We start from the raw sequence: 18,958 nt of genomic DNA, 5'->3' as shown, positions 1-18,958 counted from the left end.
GTGGTGGATGGCACAAGTGGCCCACTCCTTTACCACAATGATAAATCTGGCATTGTGCAACTTACTGGGTTTTGTTTGGTGTACAGTCAGTTTGTGATTTGAATTCTACCTTTGACAGCAGGGGGTAACATGGAGGTGCCAATCCAAGGATCTTTGTTCCCATGCTTTTGCAGACCCTTGCTTTCCACAGAAGCTTGAGCAGAGGTCTGAGCTTTTTGTGGCCTGAGAAAATAGAGGACAGAAGTTCCAGCAGAATGTTATTAAACTGGAAAGAGTGCAGAAAAGATTTACAGGGATGTTGCCAGGACTGAATTATAGGGAGAGGTTGGACAGGCTAGGACTTTATTCCTTGGAGTGCAGGAGACTGAGAGGTGATCTTGTAGAGCTGTATAAAATCATGAGGAGCATAGATAGGGTCAATGCGACAGTCTTTTTCCCAGGGTTGGTGAATCAAGAACTAGAGGGCGTAGGTTTAAGGTGGGAGTGGAATTTGAAGGGCAACATTTTACACAAAGGATGGTATGTATGTGGAACAAGCTGCCAGAGGAAGTGGTTGAGACAGGTACAATAACAACTTTTAAAAGGTGCTTGGACAGTTACATGGATTGGAAATGGTTAGAAGGTTTTGGGGCATCTTGGTCAACATGGACCAGTTGGGCCGAAGGGCCTGTTTCTGTGCTGTATCACTCTAAAATAAAGATCTGCTTTCCCCATCTGTTGAGCACAATTGTTTGTGTACGGGGTGTGAGGACCAGCTCCAATGAGCCGAGCCTTTGGTGTCATAGAAAGATCTGGCTACAACAGACCTCCCTGTGTCACTGAGGGTTGCTCACTGACCTTTGCTGCCAAGGTTTGCCTGTTGAAAGAGACACCTGCATTGAAGGATATTTTGCAATAGGCAGGAGTCAGCAGAAGGATGAAAAGTGCATCCTTGCGATGAAGATGAATCTGCCAGCTTTAAAGCATGTAATCAAAGTCTTTGATCTGGTTTCTGACTGGTTCGAAACATCTGGTGTGCAATCTTGCCTGAATTTGGCGACACTTGCGGGCTGCCCTCAACACACACTATGCAAAAGGTGCATTTCACTGTGTTTCAATGTACATGTTACTAATAAAGATATCTTATCATTTATGGGAAATTAATCAAAGGATAGTAGAAGGGGGCTATAAGCTTTGCAATTTAATTAAGGGTCATTTAAGAGAGATGTAAACAATTCTTGAAGGGTAATCCCTTGGTTAAAGTGTTCAGTGTTATTCAGGAAAAGATGAGAAATGTCTTCACTCAAGACTGTATGTCTTTACTGATGTTATTTGAGAATGCTGAGGAAACTGCATGGGGGGTGGTGGTGTAGGAATAAGGCAGAAGAGAAATCATGGTAGACATTCAGCCTTGATCTTACTGAAGGACACAGTAAACCCAAAGCCCTGCATGGGTTACATATTTCATGTCATGAGGTATAATGCTGTCAGGAAACTCTGCTGTTTGGGTTTTTCTGAGCAGTGGAACCATTCCATACCTAACCTGTTTTTGACTTGAGAGCAGTGACACCAAGGGTCAAAAAAAAGTTTACTTGACTATCACTAACACCATTCCTTCCGCTGAGTTAAAAATAATGGACACCATTGTTTTAACTAAAGCCTTATAAATATTAAAGATTTCCAACAATGGAGGATCCTTTCTTTGATCTGGATATTCATTCCAGCCAGTCAGAAAATGGATTTTGTTTTAAACCAGAAGATCTTTGTAAAAGTAAGTTCCAATCAGACAGAAGTGGTTTTTTTTTGGAGATCTCCTCCCACTCAAGAACGCAGGGTATTTCAGCAACTGCTTGCAGCAGCTTTGGAGTCCATGTGCTGGCGCAGGTGTTGAGCAAAGTCTGCTTGAGTTTGACAAAGGACTTGATTGATGAGAGACTTGGGCAACCAACCCTACCAAAAAAGGAAATAACATGCAAGTGTCGTCAATCAGATATTTCAAATGAAAGATTTCTCAGATATCACCTCATTTTTTTTCCCCCATTGCAGAAATGCAGAAGTTCTAAATTTTGAGTGCTCGCTCCATGCTTCTGTTATGTTAAAATTACACAACACAGGAGAGCATTTACCCCATTATGAGCATACTTGCTCTCTGTCTAATTTATACCCTATCACCTGCACTTCCCTAAATCCTGCAATTTTCTGCTTTCAAGGTACAATCCTTATCATTGTTCAATTTCAAAGCCATACACAGCAGCTGAGGAAATTAACATACAAATAATTAAAAGTAATGGTGACTATTGAATCTTGTATCAAAACTCATCTGGTTTGCTAATGTCAAGAGGAGAAAACCTATCCTGTTTGGCCCACATGTGACTCCAGTTCCATAGAACTGTGGTTACCTATCCTCGGAAATGAGCCAGCAATTTACCCAGTTCGGGCAATTTAGAATGTGCAAGCACTGCCTACATTGTGTTAATGAATGAGTGCATATATATATATCAAAAAATATTCAATCAGTCCCTTAAATCTTTTGTCAGGCAATTGGATTTGGGGGTGCTTTTTTGAAAGTTGGTGACCATTTCCTTTCCTTTGCTATGTAGCACATAACTTTACCCAACAAAAATCTATCTTACACTTGTCTAATTGACCAAGGTTTTGTGTGAGGGTCCTCCTGATCTCAGTTAAGATAAAACTTCCTAATGATGAAACAGCTTACAGAGAGGAGGTGGCGAGGCTGGCGGAGTGGTGCTCGGTCAACAATCTCTCCTTGAACGTGGACAAAACGAGAGAGATGATTGTGGATTTTAGAAAGGCTCAGGCTGACCACTTACCCCTGTGCATCAACAGCATCATTGTACAGAGAGTCAGCTGTTATAAATTCTTGGGAATACGTATAGCAGACGACCTGTCCTGGTCAACTAACATCTCTTCCCTCGCCAAGAAGGTACAGCAGCATCTCCACTTTTTACGGCGGCTGAAAAGAGCAAACCTGCCCTCCCCCACCATCACTACATTTTACAGGGGTAGCATTGAGAGTGTCCTGACCAGCTGCATCTCTGCCTGGTACGGTAACTGTAACATCTCTGACCGTAAGTCTTTGCAGAGAATTGCGAGTACAGCAAAAAAGATCATTGGAATACCTCTTCCCTCCATCTCGGATATTTACAATACACGATGCACACGTAAGGTTTATAGAATCATAGACGACCCTTCTCATCCCTCCCACGACCTATTTGTCCCACTGCCGTCTGGCAAGCGGTACTGGACCATCCGGGCCAGAACTACCAGATTGCACAACAGTTTCTTCCCCCAGGCTGTCAGGCTCCTGAATACCCTGGTAGACAAATGCTGTGTCAAAAGCTCTGGTTTGCACAACAGCTGCTGCTGAACATGTTTATACAATGAGTGCAACACACTGAGCTTGTATTTCTCTTATCCAACTCGGTTTTGCACTAACTCTGCACTAAATTTGTATATACTGTTTTTTTTTTGCACTATTTTTATTGATTTTTTGTTTTGTTTGTGTTTGTTGTATGTCCTCTGTTGTGAGAGTCTGGGGGAAATGACATTTCGTTCCGCAGCGTGTTTTTATAGCATGGATGAATGACAATAAAGTAACTTAATTTTGCTTCTGAATGGCTAGCAATAAATTTTAAGATTGATGTTCCCTTATTCTTGATTGCTTTGTCAGAGCAGATTTGGAGAAACTACCCTGTCAAATCCTTTTAATATTTTTAAAGACCTTCATCAATTCACCCTTCAATCTCTCTTTTCACTCAGTGTATCCACCCCTTCCATCCACAATTTTCTCAGTTTTCAAGTAAAAATTCAACTAAACTGTTGAGTCTCATCACTTGCATCATATAAAGCAGATCAGTTCACAGTGCAGTTAAAGAAATCAGTGTTCAACTGAAAAAGCCTCTGGATATTTCGACCAAGACTTTTTCTGACGGCTGTAAGTAATTGCTGAAATGCCTTCCCCTGCTGTTCTGTTGCTTTGTATGTTAACTGCATTTCTGTGCAAGATTTAAGTTGGTGATATTTAAGTATGTTGTCTTATAGCAAAACAGATGGAGGCCTTTTGGGTTCACACCAGCTTCCAGGGGAGCAATTCAGTTAGTCCAAGACTTGAGACAGAAATCAAGTTTCATAAAGATCTAAAAGACTAGAAGTTGTAGGTGTGACCTGCCGGGCATGTCCTCCCACTCTGCATTTCACAACTCCTACATTCTTTTGTCTATGTTCTCTAATTATTCCCATTCACTCACTGACCAGATAACCTTGTTTACAGCTTGCCCCCATCATCGCCCTGGCTTTGCCCTATCAGAGACATCCTCCACCCCCAACATCCCTTCAGCTTCTTTTCTCTTTTTCCCAGTTCTGATGAAGATTCTTCAACCTGAAATATCAACTCTTGTTTCTCTTCCCACAGGTGCAGCCTGACCTGCTGAGTATTTCCAGCATTTTATGCTTTAATTCAATTAATTCCAACTTATTCTCTTCCTCTCACATGCCAATCAATTCCCCTTTTGTTTGTTTCTTCCATCACATACACTGAGGGGTAGTTTACAGTAGTCAATTAACTTACACTGGGATGTGGGAGGAAACCCACCAAGTCACAGGGAGAACATGCAAGACATCCCCTGAGATACGGATCAAACCTGGGTCGCTGGAGCTTTGAGGCAGCAGTATTAACTGCTGCACTTCCATACCACCCTTCTGTTGGAATCCTCCAGTCACAAGGAGCTGACTTGACTAATTTAAGCTGTCATGTGGAAAATATTATCTTTTACCTTCAGGCTGCTCTGTGCTTCCTGATCCAGTACTTTTGGATCAAAGTATCAAACTCGTGTATTAAAATCAACTCTCAACCCTGTTAACCCTTCATCCTCAAATGACTTGCCTTTAGATCGATACTCAGGAGCCACGTGAACTTGGTCTTGTTTGGATCATCTGTAGAGGGATGGAGGATGATGCAGGTCGGTCCATTCTCACCTCTGTAATCGGAGTAAGGTATGTCAACAATGTACCACTGGCAACAACAGAGCAACCACTGTATGGCTGGAAGCCAAGCCACTTGGCAGGGGAATGTGTGGTGATTTATTGTATGAGGCATATCATTGGCACCATTGTCCTGATCATCAAAACCCAATAAACAGTGAAACATCCTAAGGTGCTTCAAGGCAATGTAATCAGCTATAAATGACAGCAAGTTGCAGAGATACGTTGATTAAAAACTTGCAGTCTTTGTGAAGACAGGGCAGAGAGGTCTACAACACTTGAGGCTTTGACTGTGCATGATATTTGGGCAGTATGTGGGGACTGAGAGGTAAATGAGATCAGAATGGGAGAAGAGGAAAGAACGTGCAGAGGTCGACAGCAATGGGAATTTGAAAATGGAATCGTTGCTGGACTGTGACCCAGTGCTGGTTACCGAGCAGAGGGTGATTGGACAAGTTAGAAGATCAGCAACAGAAACTGAGTGACTCCTGGGACGTAACATGGCCAATGGTCATTTCGGAACCAAAATGGGGCTCCAAGTATCCAAATGCATTAATTTGTACACAGGATGAGGAATATTTTGTTTCTTCAAAATCTCCAAGAACTGCTGAAATTATTTGCCAATGTCCTAAGTACGTTCGATAATTAGATGCTGGATTCTGTGATGCGTTACCTTATGAAACCATTCTGCTGAGGCATCATGTCGCAGTGTGTGGACATCCCCGCGAGGAAGCAGGTCGAGCCACGTCTCTTGGCGTAGCGCACGCTCACAAAGTCCCGTGGGCTGACCACATTGCCCGCAGTCTCTGCAGAAGCCTCGTAGGTAACCATAGTTTCCTTGCCGATCTTTTTCAGTATCTTAAAAATTCAGATTAATTTATAACACAATGAACTGCTTTGCCCAGCCAAAGCTCAACTCCAGCAGAGCAGATAGACAGTTATCATTGGAATCATTTTGAATGTTAGAGACCTTTCAGCATTGCACCTGCAAAGGCTCTTTGACAAGAGTTAGCACTTTAGACTCCCCATCCATATCAACCCTGGCTCCTTCCCCAGACTGTACATAGATTTCACCTTCAAGTTCTTATCCAATTCCCCTTTGAAGGCTACTGCTGAATCTGCTTTCACTGCTCTTTCAGGCATCATGTTCTGGACTGAAACCACTCATTGCCAAAAGTAAATCCTCACGATCACCACTACCAACCCTCCATCACTTCGCTCCTTATTCTTTTGCTAATCAGCTTCAAATCTGTGACCCCCCCCCCGCCTCTCAAACGTAAACCTCCCACATCCCGAACGTTCTATTAAATAGCTCGTTAACTGCTTTTTCTCTGGTTTCCACAGAAGAAAAATTATACAAGTCTGGTTCAAGATGATCTTTACCTTATCAGGAGACCACAGTCAGTGCGGATTGGTGGTAAAATCTCCTCCTCACTAACAATCAACACTGGTGCACCTCAAGGATGCGTGCTTAGCCCACTGCTCTACTCTTTCAAGACTCATGACTGTGTGGCTAGGCACAGCTCAAATGCCATCTATAAATTCGCTAATTGACCACTGTTGTTGGCAGAATCTCAGATGGCGATGAGGAGGTGTACAGGAGTGAGATATATCAGCTGGTTGAGTGGTGTCATATTAGCAACCTCACACTCAATGTCAGCAAGACCAAGGAATTAATTGTGGACTTCAGGAAGGGGAAGTCGGGAGAACACACACCAGTCCTCATTGAGGGGTCAGCGGTGGAAAGGGTGAGCAGCTTCAAGTTCCTGGGCGTCAATTTCTCGGAGAATCTATCTTGCATCTAACACATTGATGTAATCACGAAGGCATGCCAACGGCTCTACTTCATTAGGAGTTTGAGGGTATTTGGTATGTCACCAAAGACTCTTGCAAATTTCTACAGATGTACAGTGGAGAGCATTCTGACTGGTTGCATCACCGCCTGGTATGGAGGCTCCAATGCACAGGATCAAAAGAGGCTGCAGAGGGTTGTAGACTCAGCCAGCTCCATCACGGGCACAGCCCTCCTCACCATTGAGGACATCTTCAAGAGGCGGTGCCTCAAGAAGGCAGCATCCATCATTAAAGACCCTCACCACCCGGGACATGCCCTCTTCTTGTTACTACCATCCGGGAGTTGGTACAGGAAACTGAAGACCCACACTCAACATTTCAGGAACAGCTTCTTCCCCTCCACCATCAGGTTTCTGAACAGTCCATGAGCCCATGAACACTACCTCGTTATTCCTCTTTTGCACTATTTATTTATTTTTGTAACTTATAGTAATTTTATGTCTTGCACTGTACTGCTGCCGCAAAACAACAAATTTCACAACATATGTCAGTGTTAATAAACCTGATTCTGATTCCGTAGCACAGCACACCCTTGTGTAATTCGGATGAACTTCCAGTCCTACACTCAGTGCTGCAACTATCAGATTTGAGTGCAGATTGCCAATTAGAATGCCTTTGGCAGACCATTATTAACAGAAGATGCTATGAATGAGTGGCTTTCAGAATTGAACAGCTAATTCCTCTTTATATGTCATACAGCACTGAAACACACAGGCCTTTCGGCCCATCTCAATGCTGACCAAGTTATCTACCTGAGCCAGTCCCGTTTGCCTGTGTTTGGCCCATATCCCTCTAAACCTTTCCTATCCATGTACCTGTCTTTCAAACATTGTAATTGTACCCACATCTACAGCTTCCTCTGGCAGTTCGTTCCACATACCCACCACCCTCTGTGGAAAAACTTGCCCCTCAGGTCCCTTTTAAATATTTCCCCTCTCACCTTAAACCTGTGCCTCTAATTTTAGTCTCCCCCACCCTGGGAAAAAGATTGTGACCATTCACCTTATCTATGGCCCTCGTGATTTTATACAGGGCTGAAAGGTCATCCCTCAGTCTCTCATGTTCCAGGGGAAAAAAAGTCCCAGCCTATCCAGCCTCTTCTTATAACTCAAGCCCTCTGGTCCCAGTAATATCCTCTACACCCCTTCAAGCTTAATGCTGGGTGACCAGAATTGCACACGTGGTCTAATGAACGATTTGTAACATGATGATCCATCTCCTGTACTCAATGCCCTGACCAGTGAAGGCAAGCATGCCAAATGCTTTCTTCACTACCTGCCTACCTATGTCTCCACTTTCAGGGAACTCTCTTTATGTACCCCTAGGTCTTTCAGTTCCACAACCCTCTCCAGGGCCCTACCATTTACAGTGCAAGTCCTGCCCTAGTCTAACAGCATTCACCTTATCTATGCCCCTCATGATTTTATATCCATAGATCCCACATGGAAGGCTGGTTCTAAAGGTTCGAGCTCACGGGATCCAGGGAAAGTTGGCTCATTGTGTCCAAAATTGGCTCGGTAATAGGAGGCAGAGGGTGGTATTGATGGGCTGTTTTTATGGTTGGAAGCCTGTGACTAGTGGTACCACAGGGATCAGTGCTAAGTTCCTTACAGTTAGTTATATACATTAATGAATGTATGATTAGTAATTTTCCAGATGCCACGAGGATAGTGATGGGGTGCATGATGACATCGATCAGTTGGCGAGATGGGCAGGGCAATGGCAGATGGAATTTAATTCTTTTAAGTGTGAAGTGATGCACTTTAGGATGACTTTAGGAAGGGTAGGACACAAGCAGTGAATGGAAGGGCTTTAGGAAGTATTGAGGAACAGACGGTGTCCAAGTCCAAGTATCCCTGAAAGCGGCAGCATAGATAGACAAACTTTTGAAGACATATGGAATACTTGCCTTCAATTGCTGGGGCATAGAATGTAAGAGCAGGGAGATTATGGTATAGCTTTATAAAACACTGGTTAGGCCACAAATCATCTTCTGTGTACAGTTGTGGAGACCACACCTTAGGAACGATGCGATTGCACTGGAAAGGGTGCAGACAATGTTGTCTGGAATGGAGCATCTCAGTTATTGGGGGGAGGGGGTGTCTGGATTTGTTTTCCTTGGAGCAGAGGACTTGATAGAGGAACAGAAAATTATGAGGGGCATAGATGGCGTAGATAGGAGGAGGCTTCCACACCCCCCCCCCCCCCCCCCCCAGCAGAGGTATCTAAGATTGGGAGGGCAAAGGTCTAGGCAAGGGGTATGAGGTTTGGAGGAGGTTACCCAGAGGATGTTTGGAATCTGGGATGCAATCCCTGAGAAGGTGGTGGAGACTGGTACTCTCACAACACTTAAGAAGTATCTAAAAGGGCAAGACATCTAAGGTGATGGACCAAATGCTGGTAAAGAAGATTATTATAAATGGGTGTTTGATGGTCAGCATGGACAAGGTGGGCTGAAGGGCCATTTTCTTTGCTCTATCTGAGCTGTGTGTGATATACCCTGCTCCATCTCCAACACAGTACTAGCATCAAGTACACGTCTTTTTAAATTCATTCTCTAGTTATGGGTGCAACTGGTAACACCAGCGTTCATTGCTCATCTTTCGCTGCTGTGAAGAGTGGGCCTGTTTCTTGGTGTCTGACTGCAGGTTTGATACAACTGGGGAGCTTTCAAGGGCATTGAGGGTCGACCACTTGGCCGTGTCACTGACACAATCACCAGACTGGGAAGGGAAGGCAGGTCTCCTTTCCCAAAGGACGTGGCCGCACTAATGAGCAAGCAGTTCCGGTCACTCCATTCCCCAAGTTGTGTCATATGACCCACGTACCACAGGTTCATTGATTCCTTTAATCCCGAATTTTGTGCCCCATTTGCAACATGTGAAGTCACTGTTTAACAGCAACCTGACGGCAAGTCCACTTACATGTCAGTTGGGCCCTATTAACTTGCTCTTTGTTTTTATGCATCTTTTTGAAAGGAACTAATTGTAGATCCATTGATTCTTGCAGATTAGTTGGATTATTTCACTACAGTGCATGGTTGGCTGCCTTGGGGAATGAATTGTGGTCCTATGAAATATAAATATTTCGTATTTATATGAAATATTTATATAAATTGAAATTAAATCTAGCTCCAGTTTGGAAGCCTGATTTTAATGTGGGTTTTGATTATACCACTATCAAGTTTCATACCTTCACTTGTTTAACGTTTGGGTTCCATTCTCCCATTTGTTCAACTTTGTCAAACAACTCCCTGTAGAGCAGATCCGTGGGCTTATCCATCACAACCTCAAGCTTGAAGACTTTGCCGATCTCTGGAAGCATTTTACTGACCACTTTATCGCCATTTGCCTGTTAAAAGTTCAAAATGTCACTCAAGTTTGGAATGTGCGACTTGCAGTCCCTCAAGCCTGCTCCACTGTTTACAGGTTATCTGTCCATCAACTCCATTTATCCACCTGGCATCCTATTTGTGGACTAAACTCCAAATTATTGCTACGCTATGTGTGAATAAAATTCACAGCCTTCACTTTAGGTCCTTACTGTGAGGTTAGAAGTGGGTTAATGGTGTTTTGCTGTTCAGTAACAGGCCATTTAACCTATTGATCTATAAATGTGATTGTGTTCTATTTGAACCTTCTCCTGCCCAGCTTCATTTAACCCCATCATTCTTCTCAACCAAGAATGAACGATCCATTTGTGATCTGTACTTTGTGCTGAGATCATTGAACAAGTTGAGTTTGCGTCTTTGACCGCATGCCTATGATTTTGCCTGTTTATTCCAGACGTTCAGGTCCAGTTAAAAATTGCAACCAAGCAGACTTGATTTGCTTCTTGGATTTGTTAGGAATTTAAACGTATCATCTCCGAGGCAGTGTTATCCATGGGATGTGATTGATTTATCTTTTGAACTTGGATTGATTGGGGATATTGCAACTTACCGCTTCAATCTCAGACTTCCATCCACTTGTGTCCTGGAGGATGGAGAGGGATTTATGCAGTGCTTCTTCACCTTGCTTAACATAGGCCATTTCCGCATCAGAGTACGGGTTCTCTTCAAGCCTGCAACCTAATCCGAGTGTTAAATGGAGAGAAAAGCGATTAATGCTGAGCATTTGTAGCAGGAGTGGTAGGTTACCAAGGTGATTTCAATTGATCTTGAGTAAACCAAGCTTGGTGTTAATTATCACAACTAATTTCTGTGGCATATCTACCATTGGATTGTTACACTTGACTTCCTTGCTTTTTTCTTAAATGTTTACTGCGATAACTTGAAATTATGATAGGCTTGCATATTTGAAAATCTCAAGTAGTTTAACCAAACTCTGCAGGAGTTATGGTGGAACACAGCATATGCTGACCTTCCCTTTGAGTATCTTTAACACGATTTGGCTGCCTATTCTTGGTGGAATACAAATACAACTGGGATTGCCCAAGGGATACAACTTCAACTGATGATCTAGCTGTCAGGATCCTGCACCCCATGGTCAGAAAAGCTAATTTACCTGAATGTTTGATGCATGATTGGGCATTAAGTGAGATTGGCCACATTGCCATGAGTTACATCTCACTAAAGTTAATCTTACAACTCTATGTTGTACTGATGAGAAACCACAGTTCTCAGTATTCCCAAACTGATCTTCCGTCCTGGAATACATTTGGGAATGCTCCGACAAACATTGAAACTTGATCTACTCAGTGAGATGGGACGGAAGTGCAATTGTGGCCTTAGAATCGGGGAGGACTGGCTATTTGGCCCATCATGTTCCTACTCACTCCTTGCGTAACATTTAAAAACTAAAATCGAAAATAATTGAAATATATATATCGCACTTTTAGTCCATCCACCTTCTCTCCATTACTCTGTCTACACTTCCCACTGCCTTGGGAAAGCAGCCAACGTAATTAAGGAACCCCTCCCATCTTGATTATTCTCCCTTCTCCCCTCTCCCATCAGGCAGAAGGTACAAAACCTTGAGAGCACGTAACACCAAACTCAAGGACGGCTTCTATCCCACTGTTATCAGAATCTTGAACGGACCTATCGTGTTGAAAGATGAACCCTTAATCTCCCAATCTACCTCATTGTGATCCGTGCACTTTATTTGTCTACCTGCACTTCACCTTCTCTGTAACTGCATTCTGTTCTCTTTTTATTACATCGATATACTTATGTATGAAATCATCTGTCTGGATGGCATGCAAACAAAAACTTTTCACTGTATCTCGGTATATGTGATAATAATAAACCAATGCCAAAAACTTAAATAGAGATGGGAGCAAAACAAGCTGATTCTGCCTACTGCCCAGCAAGGCTTGTGCTGAGGAAATTTGCTTCCTGCTGAATCTGTTAATGCTTTGTATCCTTCTCACAGAATCACAGAGAGATACAGCACAGAAACAGGCCCTTCAGCCCACGGAGTCTGCACTGACCACCAAACACCCATTTTCCACCAATCCTGCATTAATCCTATTTTTTTATTCTCCCCACATTGTCATCAGCTCCCCCCAGATTCTACCACTCACCTACACACTATGGAGAATGTACAGCAGCTGATTAACCAACCAATCCCACACGTCTTTGGGATGTGGGAGGAAACCAGAGCAACTGGATGAAACCCACACAGTCACGGGGAGAACGTGCAACATCCACACAGACAGCACCGGAGGTCGGGATCGAACCCAGGTCTGTGGTGCTGTGAGGCAGCAGCTCTACCAGCTGCTCCACTGTACCGCCAGAAGTTTTTGGAAGTCCACAATTCAGAGACATTTAAATTACTTAAAATAATTAGTAATATAAAAATTATTCAAATTGCACAAGAACGATATGCCACAAAAACACATTAAAGTGTGAAAATTAAAACATGTCAGGTATGAATAAATAAACTTATCTTTTCCCATCTAAACTACAGGGGCAAGAACTCCCATTTAAGATAAGATAAAATTTCTTTATTAGTCACATGTACATTGAAACACACAGTGAAATGCATCTTTTGCATAGAGTGTTCTGGGGGGCAGCTTGCAAGTGTCGCCACGCTTCCGGCGCCAACATAGCATGCCCACAACTTCCTAACCGGTACATCTTTGGAATGTTGGAGGAAACCGGAGCACCCGGAGGAAACCCACGCAGACACGGGGAGAACGTACAAACTCCTTACAGACAGTGGCTGGAATTGAACCCGGGTCACTGGCTCTAATAGCGTTATGCTAACCACTACACTACCGTGCCTGCCCATGTGAGTGGCTGATCCTTCTCCAAACCTGGGGCACAGGACGGGAGAGGGGGACGTAACGCGAAGGGATCCCCACAAGATCGGGCTCTGCCATTGATCTACACGTGGAGGCTGGTGACGGAGTGGAGTGGAAGGTGTGACAGCATCAGATGCTCAGCAAGTCCCCCAATTACTGACCTGTGAGTGTCTGAGTATGAGTGGTTCCCTTTAGAACCACTAGCTACAGCCAGTTTGAATCAGCTCGACAAAGAAAGTCATAGATATACCTTAGACATTAAGCTGTTTAAAAAGACAATTTCCTTGCCTTTTGGCTCATAATTCACAGGCCCAGAATCCCCTTAGTTGTCTTCCTGGCTCAGGATCTGAGAGACCATTGCTCAACATAATGTTGGGGAATCTCCGCAAGAAAGCACCCACCATTGGATCCAATGGGGAGTTCAGCGGTGGAGTGTGGTAACAGATCCAACCCCCTTGAAGTTGTAAGGGAATCTCAGGTTCATGGCACCTACCGGCAAGGATGAAGTCATACAACTTGGTCGTTCTCCACACCAGTCATTCTCTCTTCTCCCCCCTCCCATCAGGCAGAAGATACAAAAGCCTGAGAACTTGTACCACTAGGCTCAAGGACACCTTCTATCCCACTGTTACAAGACTCATGAGCAGACCTCTTGGACGATAAAGATGAACTCTTGATCTCTCAGTCTACCTCATCATGGCCCTTGCACTTTATTTGTCTCCCTGCACCGTACATTCACTGTAACTGTAACACTATATTCTGCAATGTTTTTGTTTCCTTTTGTGCTACCTCAATGTACTTGTGTATGGAATCATCTGTCTGGATGGCATGCAAACAAACAAAAGCTTTTCTCTGTATCTCCACACAGGCGACAGTAATAAACCAACCACCAGAAACAGGGCCTTTGGCCTACCATGTCCATGCTGACCATCAATTATCCATCTACACCATTCCCATTTACCAGCACTTGGATGAACCATTGGAGGTTCCAGCAAGATTCGACCCAGTCTTTCTGCTTTGCAATTCTCTCTCTGCAGAAGTGAATCCCTGGTCACTATTCTTGTGGATATTCTAAGCCACATCACCGTGTTGAATATCTCTGCCTGAGATCCCACTGAGCCATTTAGAATCAAATATGGTCTCCAAACTTTCATCCCAACATGCATCAGTTCACGTGGTGACCTGAGAATTCATTAGCCATTTACTCGTCCATTTTGCAAGTTTATCAATTGTTTGTCTTGTTTTTCCCCAAAATTATTCTTTCTTTCTTTGATCAAGACAAATTAATTCAGATTACAGTAAAACAAGTGTGGGAGTGATTTTGGATTGCTCTGAGAGCTGGCATAGACATGATGGGCTGAATGTCCCCCATCTGTGTTGGGAGAAATATGGACCATACAAGTGAAAGCTAAGCACATAAAGATCTGGAGACACAGGAGACTGCAGATGCTGGAATCTGGAGCAACAAACAATCTGCTGGAGGAACTCAGCAGGTCAAGCTGCGTCTGTTGGGGGGAAAGGAATTGTTGATGTTTCAGGTCGAAACCCTGCATCAGGACTGAAAGATCTGTACTTACTGATCAGGGAGCTCCTCCTCCGAACCAGATTTACCCATGAGCTGGGCCCTTGATTCTGCAGCCTGAGATGATTCAGCTTGTGTCCCAGAGCTGCCACTGCTGAACGCCTCAAGCCTTGAGAGCAAGAAGAGAGCGTTAAATTTGTAAGCTGAGAATCTCACCTTACAATTGCAATTACACTTGTGTACCTGTACTGCACTTGCTCTGTAATTGCACTTACTACCTCGATGTAATTATGTATAGCATGATCTGTCTGACATGCAAACAAAAGCTTTTCACTGTATCTCGGACAATAATAATAAACCAGTACCAATGTTCAAAATAAGAAATTCTGATGTCATTTGCAGAGAGCAAATATTGCAACATACACAGTTAAAAAAACAAAACTTGCATTTATCAATGCACCTTTTGCAATTTCAGGACATGTCAAAATCTGTTGAACCAGTCATGTACTTTTGATGTGCATTTACCGCTGCAGTGCAAGAAATGCAGAAGTCAATTTGTGTACAGCAAGAGCCAACAAACAGGGACACGATAGTGACTGGATTAATCTACTGTCAAGGGATGAATACTGGCAGGATTGTTGGAAAGTGTCCTGTTCCATCTAGAAAGAGTGGAATCTTTTCCTGACTCAAGCAACAGAGATTTCCCATCTCATCAAGGATCAGTACTTTAGATGTGCAGTTACCTCAGGAGAGAGCCTGTTTTTGACCAGCAAACGTCTACAGTAAAATATTTAGGATCAAGAGATTGCAACTGCAGTTTAGGTTGGTTCATTCTGTGTAGCAGCATCTTGTTGTTTACTCCTGTACGGGATGGAGACCGTGACAGAAATGATGAAAACTGCTTTTGATATCTTCCATTTCTGTAGCATCTTTAATGCAATATTGGGACCCAAGGCATTTCACAGAAGCATCATTAACAAAAATTGACCCCAAGTCATTGGATGACTGTGAGCTCAGCCACAGATGTACAGGATGTCAAAGGAGGAAAGAGAGACAGAAGGGTTCAGGGAGGGAATTCCAGAACTTAGGATCCAGACATCTGAGAGAGTGGCTTCCATGGTGGAAGGATTAAGTTAGAACATAGAACATCGGAAACCTACAGCACATACAGGCCCTTCGGCCCACAAAGTTGTGCCGAATATGTCCCTACCTTAGAAATTACTAGGCGTACCCATAGTCCTCTATTTTCCTAAGCTCCATGTACCTATCCAAAAGTCTCTTAAAAGACCCTATCGTATCCACCACCACCATTGCTGGCAGCCCATTCCACGCACTCACCACTCTCTGAGTAAAAAAACTTACCCCTGACATCTCCTTTGTACCTACTCCCCAGCATCTTAAACCTGTGTCCTCTTGTGGCCACCATTTCAGCCCTGGGAAAAAGCCTCTGACTATCCACATGATCAATGCCTCTCATCATCTTATACACCTCTATCAGGTCACCTCTCATCCTCCGTCGCTCCAATGAGAAAAGGCCGAGTTCACTCAACCTGTTTTCATAAGGCATGCTCCCCAATCCAGGCAACATCCTTGTAAATCTCCTCTGCACCCTCTCTATGGCTTCCACATCCTTTCTGTAGTGAGGCGACCAGGACTGAGCACAGTACTCCAAGTGGGGTCTGACCAGGGTCCTATATAGCTGCAAAATTACCTCTCAGCTCCTAAATTCAATTCCACGATTGATGAAGGACAATACCCATATGCCTTCTTAACCACAGAGTCAACCTGCGCAGCTGCTTTGAGCGTCCTATGGACTCGGACCCCAAGATCCCTTTGAACCTCCACACTGCCAAGAGTCTTACCATTAGTACTATATTCTGCCATCATATTTGACCTACCAAAACGAACCACTTCACACTTACCTGGTTTGAACTCCATCTGCCACTTCTCAGCCCAGTTTTGCATCCTATCTATGTCCCGCTGTAACCTCTGACAGCCCTCCACATTATCCACAACACCTCCAACCTTTGTGTCATCAGCAAACCTACTAACCCATCCCTCCACTTCCTCATCCAAGTCATTTATAAAAATCACAAAGAGTAAGGGTCCCAGAACAGATCCCTGAGGCACACCACTGGTCATCGACTTCCATGCATAACATGACCTGTCAACAACCACTCTTTGCCTTCTGTGGGCAAGCCAGTTCTGGATCCACAAAGCAATGTCCCCTTGGATCCCATGCCTCCTTACTTTCTCAATAAGCCTTGCATGGGGTATCTTATCAAATGCCTTGCTGAAATCCATAAACACCACATCTACTGCTCTTCCTTCGTCAACGTGTTTAGTCACATCCTCGAAAAAGTTCTGGCATCCTTGAGGCTAGGATTGGAATGCTGCGGATATCTTGGAAAGTTGTAGGGCTAAGGGAGTTACACAGGAGGGAGGTGATACCATGGAGGCAGTTGAAATAAGGATGAGGATTTTAAAATTGGTGTTGGCTAACTCAGGTGCAAATGTAGATCAGGAAGAACAGGGTGTGTGCCGACAGCAAGAAAACTTTCCAATTGTAGAGATAAATTTTTGCTGTACGTCAACAGAAAAGATAGTTTCCTATGGAAACACAAAGTCCAGTCAATAACCAGGATATTATCACCACTTTGTTGATTCGTGTCCTTGCATTAGGACATGTGAAGGATGCCCTGAGAGGTACAAATTTTATGGGTTGATGATTGCAGGGACATTTTTCACAGCAATTTCAAGAATATCTGTCAGTTTAATTGCCCAGCAGTTCCTGTCAATGCAAGGAAGTTCAATGAGGTTAATAAGATACATCCATTTAAAAGCATTTACAATTGTTCTGGTCATTAAGTCCCCTAAACATCCAAACAAGATAGAAGCCAATTCAAACTCTCCCCTCCTTGCCCAACTCCTCTCTTGGTATTTGTATCTGCAGTGGCTGAACTACCATTGAGCTGAGCATCAGAATATTACCAGTTAATCGCCACTAACCAAATGGATATAATTAATTGTTTCCAATTACCTGTTAGTGTTCGAACATGCTGGTAGGAGATTGCCGCACAGAGCTTAAAAGTGGCTGGAATCATCTTGGATCTCGGACAGTCTTTCACTCAAATGTTTTTCTGCCTTTTGTCTATTGTCCTTTTTTTATATACTCTCTGTGAAGGACAACTTGACGTCAGGCCCACAATTTATGGCGGTGGCAAGAACAATGTCAAGTACACTCTCGATGGCTGCGTCCAAATGCCAGGAACATTCACTGAATTAACTTGCGCAATACATCAAGATGCAGTAAAGTTTTACTGCATCACTAAATCATGCATTCGCATATTTTAACGAGGATGAACATTAAGGGGACGAGCTTCTTCCTGCCTTGCTTTGCTGTAAGATGTAAAATCAACAAACTTTGTCAAGGATGTTTCCCACAAAGGTTTGTTTATAACTTTGTACTTAACTTCAAGAATGTTCCCTTTGCTGTATGCTATTTTACTAAATCCAAGGTGTCCCATATGGAAGCTCCTGCTCCCAAATTTGCCCACTCTATTTGGCCTTTACGGAGAAGGAGACAAACACCTGAAGCTGTTCTATTGTGCCACTGAACAGTGCCAATGTTGGGATACATTGTTTGGTTGTAAGTTCCACAAAAAGCTTGGTGAATGTATGAAATCTATAACCCCAGGGCACATGGTAAAACTCCATTTATTTCCCATTGCAGCAGTTTAGTGCTTACAATACACAGAATGCACCATTGCGAATTGAGTCCATCCAGAGTCTGTGCCGATAATCAAGCACCAATTTACACAATAGTGTGTCACTATTTCCTACAACATTCTGTTTCCTTCTTCATGTGACACTGATTGAAACCTTTAAAATCGGTCCCAAATGGGTTTGGTACTCCTGTGTGGTGCGTTAGGTGTCTTGAGTGGATTGATATCTTTGCATGTCACAATGACTAACCAAATGGTTATTAGTTGCATAGTTGAGACATAATGTTTCCTAATTAACCAATAAATATTCACCTTGATCTGTTGAGGCAGTATTCCTCCGAATCTGAGGCAATATTTCCTGGATGCTTCCTCGTGGACCCTTTAGTTCAGCCCTATAGAAGTTACCTCTTCCTACTGTGGCTCTATTTCTTTGTCCATCTCTTCCTACACATCCACGGCACCTATGATGTTCTCTGCCACTTTGACAGGTTCCAGTTTCCTGGTCCAACTGCTTATCTTCACCGTGGATATCCAATCTCTCTATTAGCTTCATTCCACTCTAGGAGGGTCTGAGGTCCCTTCACTTGGTTGAACTGAGACCCCCTTCACCACCACACCTATTTTGCCC

At 43.5% G+C, this 18,958-nt stretch overlaps 1 protein-coding gene across 1 annotated transcript; it reads right to left on the bottom strand.

Annotated features, from left to right (window-relative positions):
- Positions 1–1,617: 1,617 nt before the first annotated feature.
- LOC127584289 (steroidogenic acute regulatory protein, mitochondrial-like) lies at positions 1,618–17,709 on the bottom strand. Its single transcript, XM_052040960.1, has 7 exons — positions 17,646–17,709; positions 14,661–14,774; positions 10,776–10,903; positions 10,027–10,185; positions 5,654–5,838; positions 4,883–4,976; positions 1,618–1,929 (listed from the first exon to the last, which is right to left on the bottom strand). The coding sequence occupies exons 1-7, from the start codon at positions 17,707–17,709 to the stop codon at positions 1,819–1,821; spliced, it is 855 nt and encodes a 284-aa protein (XP_051896920.1). The 3' UTR covers positions 1,618–1,818.
- Between the last annotated feature and the right edge of the window lie 1,249 nt (positions 17,710–18,958).

This window comes from Pristis pectinata, chromosome 29, assembly GCF_009764475.1.
Source record: "Pristis pectinata isolate sPriPec2 chromosome 29, sPriPec2.1.pri, whole genome shotgun sequence".
Lineage (NCBI taxonomy): Eukaryota > Metazoa > Chordata > Chondrichthyes > Rhinopristiformes > Pristidae > Pristis > Pristis pectinata.
Note: the sequence above shows the minus strand (reverse complement) of the source record. Positions and strands in the feature narration are given on the sequence as shown.

What these genes read in the sequence shown, in the direction of transcription:
- LOC127584289 (XM_052040960.1), bottom strand. Translation starts at nt 17,709, where the DNA reads ATGATTCCAGCCACTTTTAAGCTCTGTGCGGCAATCTCCTACCAGCAT. An exon ending in GGAAGTCTGAGATTGAAGCG is followed by an intron (nt 10,186 to 10,775) that starts GTAAGTTGCAAT and finishes AACTTTTAACAG; the next exon opens with GCAAATGGCGATAAAGTGGT. An exon ending in CAAACGTTAAACAAGTGAAG is followed by an intron (nt 5,839 to 10,026) that starts GTATGAAACTTG and finishes TGAATTTTTAAG; the next exon opens with ATACTGAAAAAGATCGGCAA.